General features: G+C 37.8%; 1 protein-coding gene across 1 annotated transcript in view; it reads left to right on the top strand.

Moving 5' to 3' along the window:
* Positions 1-17233, top strand: part of SLC36A4 (solute carrier family 36 member 4) — a 131679-nt gene extending 114446 nt beyond the window's left edge. The window contains exon 11 of the mRNA XM_067289676.1: positions 16929-17233. Coding sequence (XP_067145777.1) covers positions 16929-17233 — 305 coding nt within the window. The remainder of the gene's footprint in view (positions 1-16928) is intronic.
* The last annotated feature ends 1930 nt before the right edge of the window (positions 17234-19163 follow it).

The following is a 19163-nucleotide window of genomic DNA, read 5'->3' as shown; positions in this document are numbered from 1 at the left end:
AGGCCATTGGCTGCATGTTAAACTTTCATTTATGCAGATGTGGAGTATTGCCAGTAGGGATAGGTGGTGGTGCGACTGAGAGCAAAATTTTGACCTAGAGGGTTTTCTACCCATATTAACAGTCTTCCAGTGTGCTCTCTGGTGTCTACACCATGCCTAACCTGTCAAAGATGATTTTATGTGACATGCTATCTACATACAAGAAAATTGATCCAAATAGCAGGTTTTGTTTATCCCAGCAAACACCTGATAATGATCTCCTTTACTATGTTTTGTAAGCCTGTTTCACTTGAAGCCATATCCAGTATAATTTTTCTCCTGTCATTAGTTGATGCTTTTGCCCATCATCTGAAAATGAAAATCAGAGCTGACAGAATGCAAAGATGATACAAAAAGCAATATCCTAATAAATGATAAAGAACACATAGCACCCAGGTGTTTTAAATAAAATGTTTTATACAGCTGTGGATATGCAAAAGAATGTATCCACAGATGCAGGTAGCAAATGACACTTGACTGAAAATTGAAACCACACAAATTCATATTAGAATACAGGAGAGTGCAAATCTGCGGTGGTGAGGCTAGTTAACCATAGAAGCTGCTTACCTATGGAGGTAGCATGTTCTCTCACTCAGGGTGTTATTCAGTTGACTACCAAGACTCTTACATTTAGGTTACCAAGGGTAGCTGCATACATGTACAGGGTTGTGTAAATAGGTGTCTAGTATAGTTTCCTTTGTGTTGCATCTGCCAGGTCCATGTCAATGACTAATATGTAACCTACATAGCCTGTATAGATACGAGAGGACTCATCTGGGGAATCATTTTGAATTTATGCCTTTTGTGTTTCATATTTTCTTTTGACACAGGTTTAAAAAGAGGGGGAAGATGGTACTTTTTTCCCGGACTGTTCTGTGGTCTGATGCTTGGTGCTGTCCTGGAAAATAAGAGCTGGCAGGCTTGGCTTCTCTGAGCCATGGATGTTGTGCTGGACTCAGCCTTGTAGGAGAATATTAAGTGCAATCAGCATATATCTTTAATTTGGGGTCTGGAAGGGACATAGACATGGAGAGGACTACATTCAGGATCCCAAATAGCCTAAGTTGAGAAGTGAGCTTTTAGGTGCTCGGCTTAGTTACTGTGTCGGTACCTGTGGCTAAATTTTCTGCCTAAATTGTACAGTCGTCGTCAGAACACTTTCCTCTTTGGGCCGTTGTCCCAGATGGCCGGGATTTCAGAGTGCGTGAATCACTGCGGTATCACCATCACCTGCATAGTGCTAATCAGAAGAGAAAGAAGGTGGTTTTTTAGGGACTCAGTCTGAATTGGCCTTTGTTCATCAGAGTTTAGGTTTCTCATAAAGCCTTTTCTCCTCTGAACTGCAATATTTTTTCTTAAATTCAAGGGAAAATGTTCTCTGAAGGTTTTAACTGATACAAGCCCACACTGAAACAGGCAAATTGCAGCCAATGTCCGTGTTCTGTGTCTCCTTTAGCATGTCCTTTTATGTTGACGTTGAACTTCGGGGTAACAGAGTAGCTGATATCACGAAAAAGAAAATCCTGGTACCTTTAATTGTCTGCTCATTGATTAATTATGCAGCTAATACCTGATTAAAATTAAAGTTTAAGAAGAAGACCATCCTTAAAATAGAATGCAAAGCACTTGTGGGTAGCCACAAAAGGTGTCTGATCATGTAACACTAGCTCAATTCCTTATTTACCATATAAGCACATGCACAATTAAGGATAATGTTCTTTCATGTCAAAATTCCAGCATAAGTACTAAAGCTCTAACAGCTACTGCAATGATATTAAAGTTTACTACTTTCATATTGTTTTCTACCTGCCACTGTCAAAATGCCTTTCAAAGGAGTTCTGTGTTATTATTGCCATCTCACAGACAAGGAAGCTGAGGCATGGGGAGAGGAAGTGACATGTCCAAAGCCACTAAACAGACCAGCGCGAGTGAAACACACTGACAACAGGTTTCCTATGCACAAATCCAAAATCTTGTTTCTAAGGATACAGTGCCTTCCGCTTTGCTTAGGGAGATAAAAAGTTACAGGACATACAGTCCCAAATATTACAGGCATGGGGGCTTATAATCTCTTTGAGAGAAGATGATCTTGTTCTTATACTTTCACACCTTTGAAAATAACTTTCATTGACCATCTCTTCAGAACAGCTTCACTGCCTGTCTCCTGATAGTGTTTAGGTCTGTGTTTGAAATCTTACAATGGACTGATAAAATATAGTTGTTTTCCAGTCTGTAGTCCATCCAGATCCTCTCTGGTTCTTTGCTGTATTTCCTCTACAAATAAGTTCTTGTTTGGTTCTCTATCATCTCTGAGCATCCTTACTCTATCCTATGCAGATCAGTAAGTCATTGGGCTTTAATGGCTCTTAGGGAGTGCATTTTTCAGTAGGACATTTAACTTGTCATGGGAGAAGTTATAGCAGTTAGGGTACTTCTTAAATTTTAAAACTAAAAAGAGGTCTCATTTCCACAATCACTTTTTTGACGAGTAATATACTAATTTTAAAACCTGCACCTTTTCTTAAATGCAAAAATGATAATGAAAGTGTTATCTTAAATATTGTTGCATAGCTTAGGACCAAGAATAAATCTATGTTAAATCTGTAAAAATTGTGTCCTTCTACCCATGCTAAAGCTTCTGAGGTCAATCACTGCAAGTCACCCATCTCTGGAACGTTGTCTTCTCTAATGGGAGAGGGGGAGATGGAGAGGGAGAAAGGTGTATGTTATTAGTTCAAAATAACATCCTCAGGACTTGTCTCTCTCACATGTGCTAGCAGGTCAAATTGAAGGAAGCAAGACATGCTCATAGCTATTAAAACATTTTTTTCTTCCAAGGGAAGGCCTGCTGTGGAGGGACTGGTACTGTAGGCTGCAACTTCACATCTGAAGAATGAGGTTATTCTTTCTGTTTATGCTTTTGCTTTTTCTTTTCTGAAGTTGTTTGTATTTTTACACTCCCACTGTATAATTTTATGACAATGAGGTAGGCTGTTTTGTAAGTAACATTTTATATTGCAACTTTTTGTTTGTTGATAAAGAAGATGAGTGAAATAAAACCAGAGGGATTTGATTTTCCGCAACTTTAACTTTTAAACAGACTTGGACAAGGGAAACATGAAAAAGGTTGCCTGGCATATAGTAACGTAAAGTATACTGATAGGTGAATACTCTTGCTGTTTTTTTTAACAGAAAATTTGTTGACATGACGACTGCTTGCTGTTTTGTGTTGACAGTGATAGAGCAGAAAACTAAACTGGTTCATTCTTAAGTAAAAACCTTCTTTAAAATACAATTTCCAGAGTGCTGAACTTGAGAAATGTAGAAAACATGTAATTTCAGAAAAATGCTTCCCAGAAGTCCTAATGCACCCTTTTCACTTAGACAATTTGTATTTTGACATATGCACAGATCTTAAAATGTATTCCATCCTTTTTAAGTGTTGAAGTGGAGATCAAATTTAAAAACCCTGCAGAAAATCTGAGAATTCCACTGACAAAATATGAGTGAATCAGCTATTTCAGGATCTTTTAAAATGACAAAATATAAATACTCTTATAAATCAGCAGTAAAAAGAAAGAAAGGTACTTTTGTAGGTGAAAACTATAAACTCAATACAAATTATCTATAAAATTTAGAGACTAGACATGAAGTCTTGCTATTAAAGTACACAAGGAGTTTTTCCATCAGTCTCAATGGATATATGTTTTCCCTTATACTTCTGTTCTTAAACTTGCCAAAATTCAGTTAGTTGACTTTTTTTCTTTTTTATAAAAATATGTTATAATTAACAGGTCCTATTTTTTCTTTAAAAATTATGGAAATTACGATAAAATGAAATAAATCAGAATTAAAAGGTGATGTTAATACATTTAATTCACTTTTCTGAAATATACAGGTAAAGGAAAACAGTTTTTATGAAAAATACAGCTAAAGTAAAACATTTTAGGACATTATGTTTCTGAGGTCTTCTTGCTAATATATTTCCATGTGCAAACAAAAACTAGTTACAGCATAGATTTATGCATTAAAAACAGGGTTTTTTCGAATAATATAATCTGGGTACTCTCAGAGTAGCCCCTTAGTTTTTTTTTTTGTAATGGAATGAAATAACTGACATGCATTTTCATGCAAATAATTAAATGAAGATGGACTTCATAAGAAATGCCTTTTGCTAAAATAGAATGGCATACATGTGATATTAAATCTGGTAGCTGTTTGTAATGTGGTTGCTTAAATACGTTGTTGTCAGTATATTAGGCATTTTTTCCTCAAGCACTGATGACACTATGAAAAGATGGAAGAGTTTGTGTCCCTGGCTCTGTATTTCTGTGGAGAACAAAATATCCGTACAACTTAAATGCATATGAAAGAATTTTAATTTAGAATTTCATTCTTACTTATGCTTTTCTATTCTGGTCCTAACCGTTCAAACCACTTTTTTGTTAAGAAATTATGTATTTATTACTAAATATAAGATATACAATTTGCCTTCGTATTTATTATAAGGCAGTTTCTGCTATACAGCAGATATTTGATAGGCAGTGGCATGGCTGCTTAGGATAGCCGTCTAGAGTTTTATTGTATAAGAGAAATTAAGATTTACCTCTGTTTATGTGAGAGAATTATATAGCTTTGCACAACCATTGTATTTGAAAGTCTGAGTCTGAAAGTCCATTTTGCTTTGTTAACGTTAGGCAACTGGCAGTTCTTTGTGCTGTCCCTTACCTACTGGAGATTTGATTGTATGAATTAGCCACACTCCCATGTGCAATGAGAACTGGACTGTAAGGCCCTTATCCTACAGATGTACTTCCCTGGCTCATGCCTGCGTGCATACTGCTTGATTCAGAGGTGTCTGCATAGATACAGGAGCGCCTCTACCTGCAGCCGGTTTTGGGATGAGTAGGTAATCAGAGTGGAAGGTGATGATAATTTGATTTTTCTTTGAATTACTTTGAACTATTATTGAAAATCCTAATGAGAAGTCATATCCAAACTAGTCTATAAGGGTGAGGTCCATCTCACCAAACTTCAGCCATCTAAAAGTCAGGTGAGAGCTTTAAATACCTGCTAGCAGCTCGGCATCCTTTAGAGAAAGAGGCAATTCCAGAAAAAATTCATCCTGACTACTTGGGAACAAGATGAATCATCTCCTGGAGATGCATGTTTTCTCTGCAGAGCTCTAAAAGGAGCCTGGAGCATGTTAGACTACATACTTAATTTCTAGGAAATAAAGTTAGGTCTTAGAATATCACTGTGGGACTTTGCGCTGCGTGTTGCTTCATCCCATGTCCATCTGTGTAGTTGCCGCAGCTTGCCCTTGCTGTACGATACCCAGCTCTTCTTCTGTGTTGGACAGTGCCTGGCTGTGTGGTCGGTGAATCTGATTACCACATTGCTGGTTTGGAAGATCATTAATAAAAAGGCAGGACGCAAACCTCCCTCCTGACTGCTGCGTATCTTCAGCACAGCACTAGAAAATAACACTTTCTTGAATTCTCTTTCTGATCCCAACAATTTCACATGCCTTTTGTTCGCCAAACGGGCACAGCACTTCTACAACTTCTACTTCTATTGGGCTGAGCCTAAAGCTTGGTGTTTAGGACATTTGAGGTGTGATTTAAATCTTGTCTACTTGAGGAAAGCATTGAACTTGAGTCCTCTTCTTCCTGCTGTAAGGATTAGGTTATTGTTTTGCCTCCCATCAAGTTGAAAAGATGATAGTGAGTGAGTTCCATGGAACTTGCCGCTAAAGGGTGTTATGTAGAGGTACATGCCTATGGCATGCAGCCAGGTATTGGGCACTGATCTGCTTGGGGAGCAGGAAAATGAAGGACAAGTGCTGGGGGCTCTGAATCCTTCTCATGGGCCTGCGTAGCCTACAGCATGTGTTTGCAGTCGTCTGACTAAAAATCACTGGCTGGACCACCCTCCCTCCTGGTAAATCCCTGCGTGCAGCAAGCACAGCTGGCCGAACCCAGAGGAGAGGGGAGCTTCGGACACATTGCCGTGCCTGGTGCAAGCAGGCTACACGTTTGGCAGTCAGACTTTCCTAAGTGATGAAGAAAGCTGCTCTGTCTGGACTTCACTCTGCGAGGTGAAATGCCTACAACTTAAGAATCAAAATCTATAGATAACTAAATCTTTTTGATGGATCCAGACTCTTGGCCATAATTCTGTACTTAATCTGCCCGAACCTGTCATCACTGGGAGCTGAACTGGAACTAGCTCGTGTACGCGGTTCTCTCTGTGAGGCCAAGGCACTGGGCAATGTGTTTTCTCTATATCATCAATCAACCCAGCAGGCTCTAACTAACTTTTGCCTGTGACAGCAGCTGCTGCAAAGCATTGTTTTGGAAATACGTTGGTCATCCCACTGCAGTAGGATTGCTGTCTTTTTATGGGCATTATGTGTGAACTCGCTTGTGTAATGCTGCAGTAAATTCACAAGCTATTTACTAGCATGTCAGTAGTAAGATAGTACCTATCATGCACTGCACTGAAAAAACACGCATTTTTACAGCCCAAAATAAGCAGGCCAGTTCAAAACACTTAAAAACCACATGAGAAGCCAGGCATTTGCATTGTATGGGAAACTTTTAACAATGTGTGAAATCAGACTGTAGCTTCCTGTTTGAAAGTGGCTATAATTTCTCTGGGGACTAAAATAATTGGTTTGTAACATACCTAGCTCTGTGGGCCTGCCTTGCTGCTTGAGCACTGCATTTACTAACTGATTATTTCACCAACAAGAATGTTACCAAATTCCTGAGTTTGTGCATTTTGGCTGAATTCTAGTTTACATCTAAATGGTGCTTGGCACAAATGACAAAAACATTGATAACCTGGTAAATAAGAAAATCCATTCACCTTTTTCTTACATTAAAAATGCATAAAATAGGATTATGAATAAATGTATTCCACATTATATAATTCTTTACATACTATACATACTTTAGCATACTATGCAGTTATTTAAATAATGTATAACTTACGATGTATCCTCAGGTGTTACCAGTAAGATTTAATATCTTTTAAAGCAAATTTACTAAAAATAACCCCCCAAAAACAAAGCCAGTGAAGTATAATGCAAGTATAATGGTTAAAATATTGATTTAAATCCAGCTTTGAATCATGATTAAAAATCAATTATTTAAGCTAGTTTGGATTTAAATGTGATGTCAGTCCACTTTCAGCAGCTGACACTGTGTGCTACAGGGATGTTTTTTAGACAAATGAATATTGTAGTGAGCAAGTTAGCATTCTTTCGACTTAAAGAAAGATTCTCTCCTTTTTTTGAGGAATGGGTGGCTCAGTAGTTACTAAATTAGTGAACTGGAATGTCCACAACAAAAGCTGAAATCTTGGGAAGTCTCAGACACTGTTGAGTTTTGGACTCCTTTTATGAATGTGACTGTAGTGCAGAATGTAATCTGATTCATTTCTTGCTGTCTGAAGTAAATATATCCCTCAGTGAAAGAGATTGGCACAGCACATAACATTCACTCAAATTTGATCAAAGCGCTGTCAAATCACATCCTGCAAAGCCTCGATGGATGTCATGATTTCTGCATTACTTGTTTAAGGGGCCAGTTATCTTCTACTGATTGTTACAGATCATATTTCCAGGAAGTAGAGAGACTTTGAGAAAGTATAATTTAATTGCATAATGTTATAAACAGAATTTTGAAGTCGCTCCTATTTTTTAGTAGAAGTCTATATAACAATGCTTACAGTGGATGCAATACATTCTTCATGGTTAAAGGACAGTGTTTCACAGTCTCTAACATTGCCTGCTAAACTTCCTATAGGTTACTTAACCTTTCTAAATCTCTAGAAATGCCTTCAAGAAGTATGTGGGTGAGGTTGCCTGTACCCTTTCTTGGGGTACATATTTTTAGCACATAAAACAAATTTTCGACATTTTCAGGAACTGACCTTCAGCTGAAAGTAAACTACACTTTGCAACAGATACAAGGTCAGTGATTATCTTCTCTCTTATAAATCCACTTTCTGACTTGCAGCAGGCATTTATATAGCTTTGTTTGCCTTGTCTTTCAAGGGATAAAAAATACATAAATTAATAGCTTGAAATCTATTTTTCCTTGATGCAGAGCCTATATTAACATTCATTGTGACAACCATATTATTAAATGCGTATTAAAGTATTGTAGACATGTTGGGTGGACAGTAAAATGTTTTGAATGTGTTCAAACTTGGACAAGCTGATCTTTCTGTTTCTCTAAAAGGAAGTAATTATTCACAGATCTTTCTTACTTAGGGAACCACAAAACCCCCCCACTATTATCCAATTGTTTCTTGATATTTAAACTTTTATAAAAATGGGATTTTTGGCACCTTCCACTATTTTTTTCTTTGCATAAATCCATAATTGATTTTGGAAAGCTAAGGAAAGTAAGCATAGCTGGAAATGAGAGAGTAATTAGTTCTCAAAGTATGGAACTAAGAAAAGAGATGGTTTGAATCAATTCTAAGAGGATTATGATATCCTCTTGTCTTTGGTAATAGAAATAAAATGGAACTATTCAACTAGAAGGGATATATCTTTCCTTACCTTACCTTTGGTCTCCAAACTCAAATTAAAAGGCATCACAAATTGGGCTATTAACCCATTTGTGGAGCAGCTGCTTTCTCTGCTCATCTTCCCTTTTCTTCTGTTCGGATATATTTGGTTAGATTTTCCTATACATAGTTTAGAGGTTAGAGTTTTCAGAGGTTCCCAGAGTCTCCGCACTGAAGTCAAGTCATAATAAGGATGTTTTGAGAAGGAGGTCCAGAAGCATGTAATGTGCAATTTCCTGCTCCGGAATATAAGTAATATATTATACCACCCCTAACACCTGCACACTTAAAGAAGTTCCAAGGTTAAATAATTCTTCCCTTAACTGTGCAATTATATATTAGTCTTGAGCAGGGTTACTTTTCAGTAATTTTTCAGTAGCTACTTTTCAGTAGTCTCCAGCTTACCAAATTAATGTGTTTGTGCTAATGATAACTGTAACACACACAACCCCCTTCCCAAACACAAATTACAAACTCCAACTCAGAAGTTTTATTATGGTTTTCCAGGACAGAATCTCCTTGTTCTATAATTCATCTAAAACTTCTTTTGGTGGGAGGGGAAATGGACTTAATCTGTTATTTAATAAATTTTTAGTTCTTAGGTGGTAATTAGAGACAATAAATTATCTAGCACAACAATTATGATTTTTTGCAGCCTGATGGTTTCCATTTCTAGTGAAAGAATTCCACAGAAGCGTATACATATGTATATTTTTTTCATGTTAGTCAGTTGTTCCTTTAATCATCTTTAATAGAGAAATGTAAGTTTTGATTATGAAATAAGGCAAGAAGCCTGAAGGATAAAGATACATAGTTTTAATCTTAACTGCATTATTTTTTGCTCACTTCATACAGTGGCCAAAAGATATATAATGACTTTTTTTTTTCAAGCATGAGGGCAAAACAAGCTGCTTTTTGTATAGAATAGTTTTAGCTTATTCAGTCAGCCCCAGGTCTGGCTTTGCGTATGAGACAGCAAGGCAGCCATGGGTCACTACTTTCGTTTCTGTTGACATAGCTTGATATTGATACTGCTGAGAAGAGAAAGGCTGGGGAGTATGGAGTCATGGCAATGCGTGGAGGGAAATATGCCTTTCCAGCAGCTCAGGAGCGGTGTGGCTGACTCGTCAAGGATTTGCTCTCACCTCTTTTCACCTCTGCTCCCTATGGCTAAAACAGACTGGTCCTTGGATCAGCAACATTCATTTTTGCTTGCAACGTTGAGAACCCTTCAGCTATCTCAAAGTAGCGATTTATTGTAGGAGACTGAGGCAGAGGGGACAGAAGTTTAATAACAGACTCACTTCTGGTGGGTCTGTACAATCAGATGTCTCAAAGCAATTGGCTTTGGGGACAGTATCAACACTGTAATGGTGTAGGATTATCCATGTAGACTTCAATATTAATGCATTTTGCTTCATGCTTTACACTCATTGGTTGAATCTAGTTGCATATAGCAGTTGTTTATTTCTCTGAAATATGTCTGAACAGGTTTGTATTTTAAAGTATCAGTAGCAAAGCTGAAATAAATGTACTTCAGAGACAAATGAATAAATATGATGTTTCAAAAATAACAGTCTAACCAGATATCCGTCATGAGCCCACAGGTGTAGTCAGCTGAATGCTGGAACACATTTGCACATAATTCAGTGTATACTATGCCAAGCATCTGTGCATGCTAGTTTTATGAAAATCACAGTGGTGTAGTTCCTGCAAACTGCATCATGAGAAACTTCCTTAGTTTCTCAATGTCTGTTTTGTTTTACATCTTAGCATCCAAGATGCTAAGTTTTGCTGAGTTTTGCCAGGAGCTCCTTGCTCATCCATGCAGGTCTCCTACCTCCTTTGCTTGACTTCCTACTCATAGGGATGCACCACTCTTGAGCCTGGAGGAAGTGATGTTTGAATATTAACCAGCTCTCTTGAACGCCCCTTCCTTCTAGGGCCCTGACACATGGGATTCCTCCAAGCAGGTCCCTGAAGAGGCCAAAGTTTGCTCTCCTCAAGTCCAGGGTTGCGATCCTACTTATTGCCCTGCCTCCTCCTCGCAGGATCCTCAACTGCACCATCTCATGGTCACTGCAGCCAAGGCTGCCCCCGACCTTCACATCTTCCACCAGTCCTTCTTTGTTTGTTAGTACGAGGTCCAGCTTAGTTAAAAAAAAAAAAAAAAAGAATTTTGAAGATTTTATGCAGAATGGCAGACACAACCCCAGTATGAATAGGATTAGGAGGCTGAGCAATTTATTAAGCAGTACTTTGACATTTGACTAAGAGTGAACAAGTCTCTCTGATGCAAAGTGCTTTAAAAAAATGAACCGATTTCCACATCTGTGAGGTACTGATGTGGAGGCTTCTGGGGTGGGCAAACATCTGTCCACTCACTGAACAGACTGTTATGGCCCTGCTGTTCTGGGGTGGGCAGCACGTCCTTGCTTACCTCTCATTATGAAGGGTAAAGTTATTTAAACCATCTTCTCGTGTATGACTCTACTGCTTCCGACCAACATAGGACAAAGCCATTATCAGCAGTGAGCAGTAGTGCAAGGGCAGGTGAAAAGTTAGAAGTGAAATACTTCTGGTCTCTCAGAGCATACTGTATATTGCTGGAAGATAGTGATGAAAGAGCTTTTCACTCGAAAGGAGATAAAGCAAAACCGTATGATGTGTGTGGTTGTCCTAGATCCTAGCTGTTATCTCTTTTTCTCTCTAGTATGAAAGTAGAATTTGTCACCTTGTGCAGTATAACTGCAATTTAGTTCCTCCTTTGTTCCTTTATTTGTTTGGTTTCGCTTTTGAGATTGAACTGGTATTTAAAAGCATACATTTTAAGTAATTGGGTTAAAAAAATGATTTTTTTGATGAACATTGAATCTAAATACTTTTTAAAGAAATGCCATGGTCAAACTGTGAAAGAGATTTTTTTTTTCCTATATTGCATAACAAAGTGCAAATCTGACCATTTTGCTTGTTGATAAAATTCTCTGGTAAACACTTAATTGTAAGCATTTTTTCCTGCTAGAAAGGACATTGTCTTTCTTTGCCATATCACAGGCCTCTCTCTTGTTAAAAATAGGATTTTGTTCTGTGCATTTAGAAAGTCTTTAAACTCCGGTTGTCCTGAAAATGTATGTCAAAGACTTATCTTTAATGCACCAGTGCTCCAGTCTTCTGATTTAGTGTTGGAGAAGAGGAACAAATAGAGAGTAAGTTTGTGGTGTGCTGACTTCCTGCAGAATGTAGAAGCCTAAGCCTGAACTATATTATAAATATTTAAATACTTACCATTGTGATAATTGGAGTCTGCCCAAATTTTAGAATCACCTGCAGCAAATACAGATGCTCTTGGTTTGATGTATGTGACCTTTCACTCTGCTTAGAAGTTAGTTTAATAATCAGAGCTCTTTCTGAAAAGGAGGAGACCTGGGTTCAGTCTTCTCCTCATCCTGAAGGATGCCCACCTTGGCAAATACACAGAAGATGTGTAACCACTGAGAGTAGAATTGGTTTAGCTACTCTGCTAAGGCTATTTTCGCACTCAACAAAATAAAAATAGTCACTTTTACAGAACAATGTATCTCATCCTAAATAGATATGTAAGTCAGGTGAGTTACCACAGTGTTATGTAGTTCTTTCTACTAAATATCAAGGAGAGCCTGGGATGATTAGTGCAGACAGCAGCATGTAACTTCTAGACATCCAATGCAAAGGGCATGAATCCCATCTTTGACATACTTTGATGCATCACAGAGGGCTTTTTATCAGCAGGTGAATTTCCTCTTAGATAATGGGTGTAGTGTAACAGGAAGAGGTTTATATACTACTGCAGTAAGTAAGATTAAGGTACCCAGATTCCATTTCAGGGCTCAATCTATAGATTTATCCAACCTCTGTAAGATACTTATCTGAGCAAGTTAGTTTACTTCCCAGTATAGAGTGAGTTCAGTTACTTTAGCTGTTAGCATATACAGGAGAATTGCATACACCATGAAGCAATAGGATACCTTGTTTATAATTGATGATAATGTCAAATAGGAGAGACCATTAACATATTTAGGCTGATAAGGCTGAATTGGGTTAAGAAAAGGTAGATCTCATAGGAGCTTGAGTATGTACCAGAAGTCTCAGTTGGAAAGTAGCTTTCCAAGATACAGCATCATCATTCCCATTAACTAAATGGGGAGGAATACTGTCCTCCAAATGTCCTGTAATAATGCATGTTCAACGCTGGATAATCTGTTATAAGTCCCTTTAGAAATCTGTGTAGCAGTGTACAGTATCTGCAGTTATTTTTCTGCACCTGAAGCCAAGCTGTAGTGTACTGCAGCAACATCGATAGATGGCATTTGGGGGATAGGAGTTCCTTCCATTTAATTAGCGTAACTGGAACAGGGACCTCTTCAGCACTGTCTGCTTCTTTGAAGGACACTGGTTGTATATCACTTGAGACAGTTATTTTGCTCTCTAGCTGTGTGAAGTTACCACTCCCTGGTAATATCTGACATTTGTCATTCTAACTCTACCTTGGCATACTTAAGAAGCCCCCAATCTCTTTGACTTTGTATATTTATAAAATTTGTTTTTAGGCAATTTTTTCAGGCCGTAGTTCTGATCTGGTATGGATTACTTATTTTCTTCAAATGCACGTGTATAAATACTTCTGACTTGGTTTCCATCAGAATTGTGTCTAAATATCCAAACACAGATACAATCTAAAATCTGGCAATATCTGGAAACTAGTTTCTTTAAGGATTTTATCAAAGAAATATTAAACTTAGCTTTATTATTTGGGCTAAAGGAAAATTTAGTAGTAACTATCAGTATTAATAGCTTTTTAAGCTTCAAAATTGCTTTCTGGCTTCCTACAAGATGCTTATAAATAAATTCAGTCCTATTAGAAACAGGGAAAAAAACTTTTTAAGTGAACTGTATCATTAAAATCTCTTGATGAAGTCACAATATGTTTTTCTTTTAATCTGTGTATGGAGAGGACCAAAAGACCAAAATCATAATTCAATGTTTATGTAGATACATAGAACCTAATTACTGTAGTGCTCATTTTGCTCGTTATGTGGTATGTAGCATGGCATATGAAATACTTTTTGATAGAAATAAGGTAGTCCAACATGTGATTACTAGAGGAAGTACTGGAATATGGTAATCACATATTTCACTTCAGCTGCAATTCTAATTCACCTTGGTTGGTCAGTAGTAAAGACAAGGAGAAACTGGTTTTGCTCCCAGTGATCTCATTGAAATTTACCTTAGCAAGCAAATCTGGCTAATCACTTGCTGATTCTGTAACAAGGAGAGAAAATTGTAAAAGAAGGAGCTCTATAAAAAGAACAGAATAAAATTAAGGATATCTTTCCACTGGGATGATATGGCCCTTAAGAAAATAAAAACATTCAACTATACTATTCCCCCCCAAAACCCCAACCCACACAAATGTTTTACTACACGGTTGAGACAGACTGCAGAATCCTGTATTGCTAGTTTTTGAGATTAGACAGCAGAGTTTCATGTAGAAGCAATATTGTTACAGTCTGTGAGATATTTTGTTCACATGGCTCTTGCTCTTTCATTGGAGCCTGAAGACAATTTAACTGTTGCCCCAAAAGTAAGTCTCATATTAATATTGTAGGACTTCCTTTCCTCAGTTAGGATTCCCAGAGCTTCCAAAACAGAAAGTTTCATGACTCTTGATCAAGGTTCAGAATTTCTTCTTGACTTTGTACTTTTAAGTGTAAGTAGGTCAGGGAAATTCAGGCTCTCTGCCTGCAAAAACGCCCCTTGTTTGCTTCTCCTGGAAACCTGGCCCCATTCTTAACCCTTGAAGACATTCTTTGGTAGAAAATAAGCATGAGTCATAGTTCTGTCGGGTAGGTACAAACTAAAATAAGACACTCAATAAAACTTGAGACACTTTTTCAAACCCCCTCCCACAGCAATATTCAAATTCATAAGAATTCATATGAGCCAGGCAAACATTTGACAAGGTCCAAACCAACGCACAGTACTTCGCTTTTCTGTAAACTGAAGCAATTATGAACTGTGTAGTTTTACTTTTTTCCAACTTAAAAGTATGAAAAATTTTCTCATTATTTGTAATCAAGCAGAACATTTCAAACAAAGCTATGAACTGTAAAATTAATGAGTATCTGCTTAATTGTGGACATACATGTAGAATTGAAAGAGGCCTATTACAGAAGTTAAAAATCTATATTTAATGCATACACCCACTACATCTGTTAAATTAGGAAGATAATAAATGTGCAGCTCTCTCTTCTGCTTCAGAGTTTTCAACATATTCATTAGCTGAGAGTTTTGCTAGTCATTGCAAATATACTTCAACTCTAGTTTTCAATTGCTTACACATTAGGCATTACTGTGTAAGTATCAAGCAGGATTGCCAGTCATCCTGGTCTGAGTGCTCTTCTTGGGTACTTGTGGTGTCTGCTTTTTTGGCTTCAGTGGGAGTTATGACATGTGCATGGTTATGTGCATGGTTTAATTCTTGCAAACAAGATGGGTTGGAGAATCCTTTATCTTTTATATTTCTGTGGGCTCATACCTTTTACATGATGTGACTGTAGTTTTTATTAAAAAGTGTAATAGTAGCAGGAGATAGCTGTATGTTCTACACATGAATTTTGTTTTTATCTTCACCAAGGAGTAGACAGAACTGAACTCTCTCTGCAGACATGCTTATCTCAGAATTGGAAGTGCAAAGACATTTGAGCTAGCAAAGGGCAAGCTCATAGCAAGACTTACATGTTGGGCTCATGTGACGTACCACATTGGGACCTAAACAAAGTCCGTACTGTGCTGCAGCACATACACTTACTAACCTGTGTCTCTGCTGTCATGAGCATATTTGCCAATGCAAAATTCCTCAGGTTAGATACTCTGAACAGATAACATGAACACTTATGTGTTTTGAGTATGCTGCCTTTCATAATGAGCTGTCTTCAGAATTCAAGGCAGTTGGTGTCAATCAGCCTACACCGAAGACGCTCTGCAAATTGAAAGTTCAGCTTGAGAAATTCTAACGCTGATAGGCACTTTGTAGCTTTCATCCTCCCATGCTATGTGAGGATATCCTTCCCAACTGATTCATTTTTTTTGTTGCCATAGACATTATTTCCATAATAGTTGGTTGGTGGAGGAGTTACTCTGAAGCCAAACATGCTTTTCTTATATGAGTTTATTATGGCTTATGAGTTAAGAAGGAAGGTATGGAAGAACCAAAATATATTACACAGTATTTTTGCTGTGCCGATGTTTTTTACCCCAGATTTCCCCATGCCCTTTCTTCCACATTGCTTTCTTGTCTTGATGAGAAGTGATAGAAGATGTCTGCCAGCTAGAAGGGGATACATTCATGGGTGGGAAAAAGACAGCCATTTGCACCTCGCATATAGGATCATACTTGAGCCTGTGCTCTGCTGGCATCTGAAAACTGTCTTTTAATACAGGATTGGAAGAATTACATGACAAACTGGTACATCCAAATTAATACTAGAGTATCTTGCCTAGAGTTGCAAGCCAAAGGGGTTAAAATCAGAAGAGATTCTGGTCCTCTTGTAAGGACAAATTCTGTCTACAGAATGGTGTTGTTTCCAGAGGTAAAACCAGCCATGCTGTGCTGAAAGGCTTCAGGGGCCTTGTTTTTACACTTGCCTGTTGCCAGAACTAAGTTCTCATTTAGCTAACTGACCAGCTACTAAAGAGGCATTTTGCAAGATGAATGCAATTGTAGAGACCAAGATTGTTCAAGAGACAACTTTGTAGATAAAAGTTGCTGAAAGGATTGTGAGAATGCCAAGTGGCCAGGAGGTTTTGTGTCCATTTTGGAGAATTTTCTGTCTCTTTTACATTATTTATAGTAATATATTTTTGCCCACTATAGCCTTCCCTTTCCACTGTCCTTCCTGAACTTTGTTCTTTCATTAAAAAAAACACAAAAAAGTAAAAATGTCTCCATATAATTTCATATTTCTCATTTCTTTATGTTTTGCAGGCCAAATGTTCTTAGGCTATAAGTGCGAGAAGTCTTTAAGTTGAAGCTCTGTAAACTCATGCAGAAATCCAAAATTGAAACTGAATTTCACATCAGCACTAAAATGTATCTTTCTCAGAAATATGTGCATGAATCTACATAGTGTACACCACTTGTATCTGGAAAAATAGTGGATGATAGAATTTTTTTAAAAGCAATCTCTAGGTTATGTGTTTGTCACAGTTTTATTTCTCATGATGATGTTGAATCTGAAGCCACAAGTACTTTTCTTGTCTTTTAGGTGCCGTAGCGATTTTGATCCCTCGCCTAGACCTGGTGATTTCTTTCGTTGGAGCTGTCAGCAGCAGCACCCTGGCATTGATTCTGCCTCCTCTGGTTGAAATCCTCACATTCTACAAGGAAAATTTAAGTCTGTGGACAGTACTTAAAGATATTTTTATAGCTATCATTGGAGTTGTTGGATTTTTAACAGGGACATATGTGACCGTTGAAGAGATCATTTATCCTGCATCCACAGTCCTAGTTAATACAACAGAGAGCATCTCTGCAGATTTGAATGCTACAGACTTGATGGTTGGTTTCTAATAATAATCAGGTGCCACAAACCATTTTGTTCCTGACTGTGGGGTCTGTTTGGTAAAAAGAAATCCTGGATGAATGGCAGACCTATGTGTGGGACAAATTCCAATGGATTTTATATGATTTTTTGAAAAACAGCATGCATCTCTTTCTGACTCTGTTGTTTGTTCCTTCCATCATTCCTTCTGCTATCTGAATTAACCCCTCTGCTCTCAATATTGTCTGCCCATTTAGTGAAAAACTGAATTGATGTCAGGACTTTTTAAAAAATATATTGGAAGGAAATGTAATTTTAGATTATTTGCAAGAAAAAAGGAGGAGTTTTCATAAGGAAGTCAAGATGCCTTCCTCCACAGAAAAAGTGCAATTCAGTGTATTCATCACATCCAAACACAAGGTTTAGGTACTACTATGGCAAACTAAAGCAGTAGGCACTCTGTTGTAAAGGTCTGAGTAGGAGTTCAATAATGTACAGACCTTCTCTTGGCTGTCTCTGAAGGGGTGAATTGCACTCTAGTAAACCGGAGATACTGTGGTTTTAGAAATTAAAAGCTTTGATTATTTTTTTTTCCATTCTCAGGGCTTGGACATTTGCCCTGGAAAAGCTTTTGGGTAATTGTAGTTGCCTAGGTCTGGTTCCTGGGAATTATTAGATCTTGAATCACAGTGTGTTGTGCAGAATGACTGTGACTCTTGTTCAGTCTTTTCACAGTGGCTCCAAGGCAAGTTTTTCAAGCAATAGGAGGGACCAAGCCCTTCTTGGTTAATATGAGTAGAACAGATCACCACTCTTCATGGGTTAGATTCCAGTAAGCATAAAGGCTTTTTTTTTTTCACACTGACCATACTAACATTGAAGCTGAAGAGTGGTCAAGACAGGCAGAGAGGCAAGGTTTAGAGGTAAATGTTATATCTTCTATTAGACTAAAAGAAAGCCAGCTCCTTCAGGAGCTTTCTTCCCATCTTGCATGACCTGTTACTGTGTGTTCCTGTACCATGAGCTGCTCCAGGGAAATGGCGTCAGTGGAGCTCTGGAGAGCTGCAGAGGCCTGGCTGATCCGAGCAGTTTAAAGATTCCTGATGTTAACTTTTACATGAGAGAGGAAAGGATCAGACACTACTTTCTAGAATGGAGCTTATGCCATACTTGCACACGTATAGGCTGCGGGTTGTTTGTAAAAGAACTGTGATTCCACAGCGCTTTGAGCTTAGGGGGGCACAGAGGACATCTGTTTTGAAGCCCTTTCTTCCTAGAACCCAACACCTCCTGCAGGTTGTCTGAAGGTGTGGATTATCTCAGGACTTGCTTTCAACTACTGGTACTTTGAAGAGAGGTACAGCTTATATGAGATGTAAGGGTATACATGTAAAATACGATTTTTTTTTAGAAAGTTATGTATCCACTTTGGATTTTGAATGCAATGTTACAGGATATTGTTATTTATCAGAGCAATGTTACTCTCTTTAATGATGCAAAAACATCTAACATCACAAATGATGATATAAGTAGTTTATTTTTCTATGTTTTGGTAACTCCTGTCCTAACCCATTTTTTACACCATTACTCTGTCCTTAATCGCAACTGTACGAATGTATGAAATGCTGTATTTTTCTATCTATTGCTAGAAGTCTGTAGACTGCCTGTCTATATTTCTATTGGAACATATGAAATTATTTTTGCATGCTTATGTTCTGCCTTAAATAGGATCTAACATGCCCATTACTGTATTTTGCTTCTTTTGTCCATTTTGGAAGAGAAAAAGAGCATGTTGATAAATTGGTAACTGGGTGGAAATGAATTTACTGCAGCAAGTCTGTGCACTCTCTGAATCCCCAACAGGATTTGACTTTCTGGCTCACACTGCATAGCTGAATTTCGCTCCAAACTCCAAGCCATGTTTTTGGTTTTGTTTCCTAAAAAACACTCTATATTTTG

Source organism: Apteryx mantelli, chromosome 1 (assembly GCF_036417845.1).
Source record: "Apteryx mantelli isolate bAptMan1 chromosome 1, bAptMan1.hap1, whole genome shotgun sequence".
Classification (NCBI taxonomy): Eukaryota; Metazoa; Chordata; class Aves; order Apterygiformes; family Apterygidae; genus Apteryx; species Apteryx mantelli.
The sequence above is the reverse complement of the archived record's forward strand: the minus strand, read 5'-3'. Positions and strand labels throughout refer to the sequence as shown.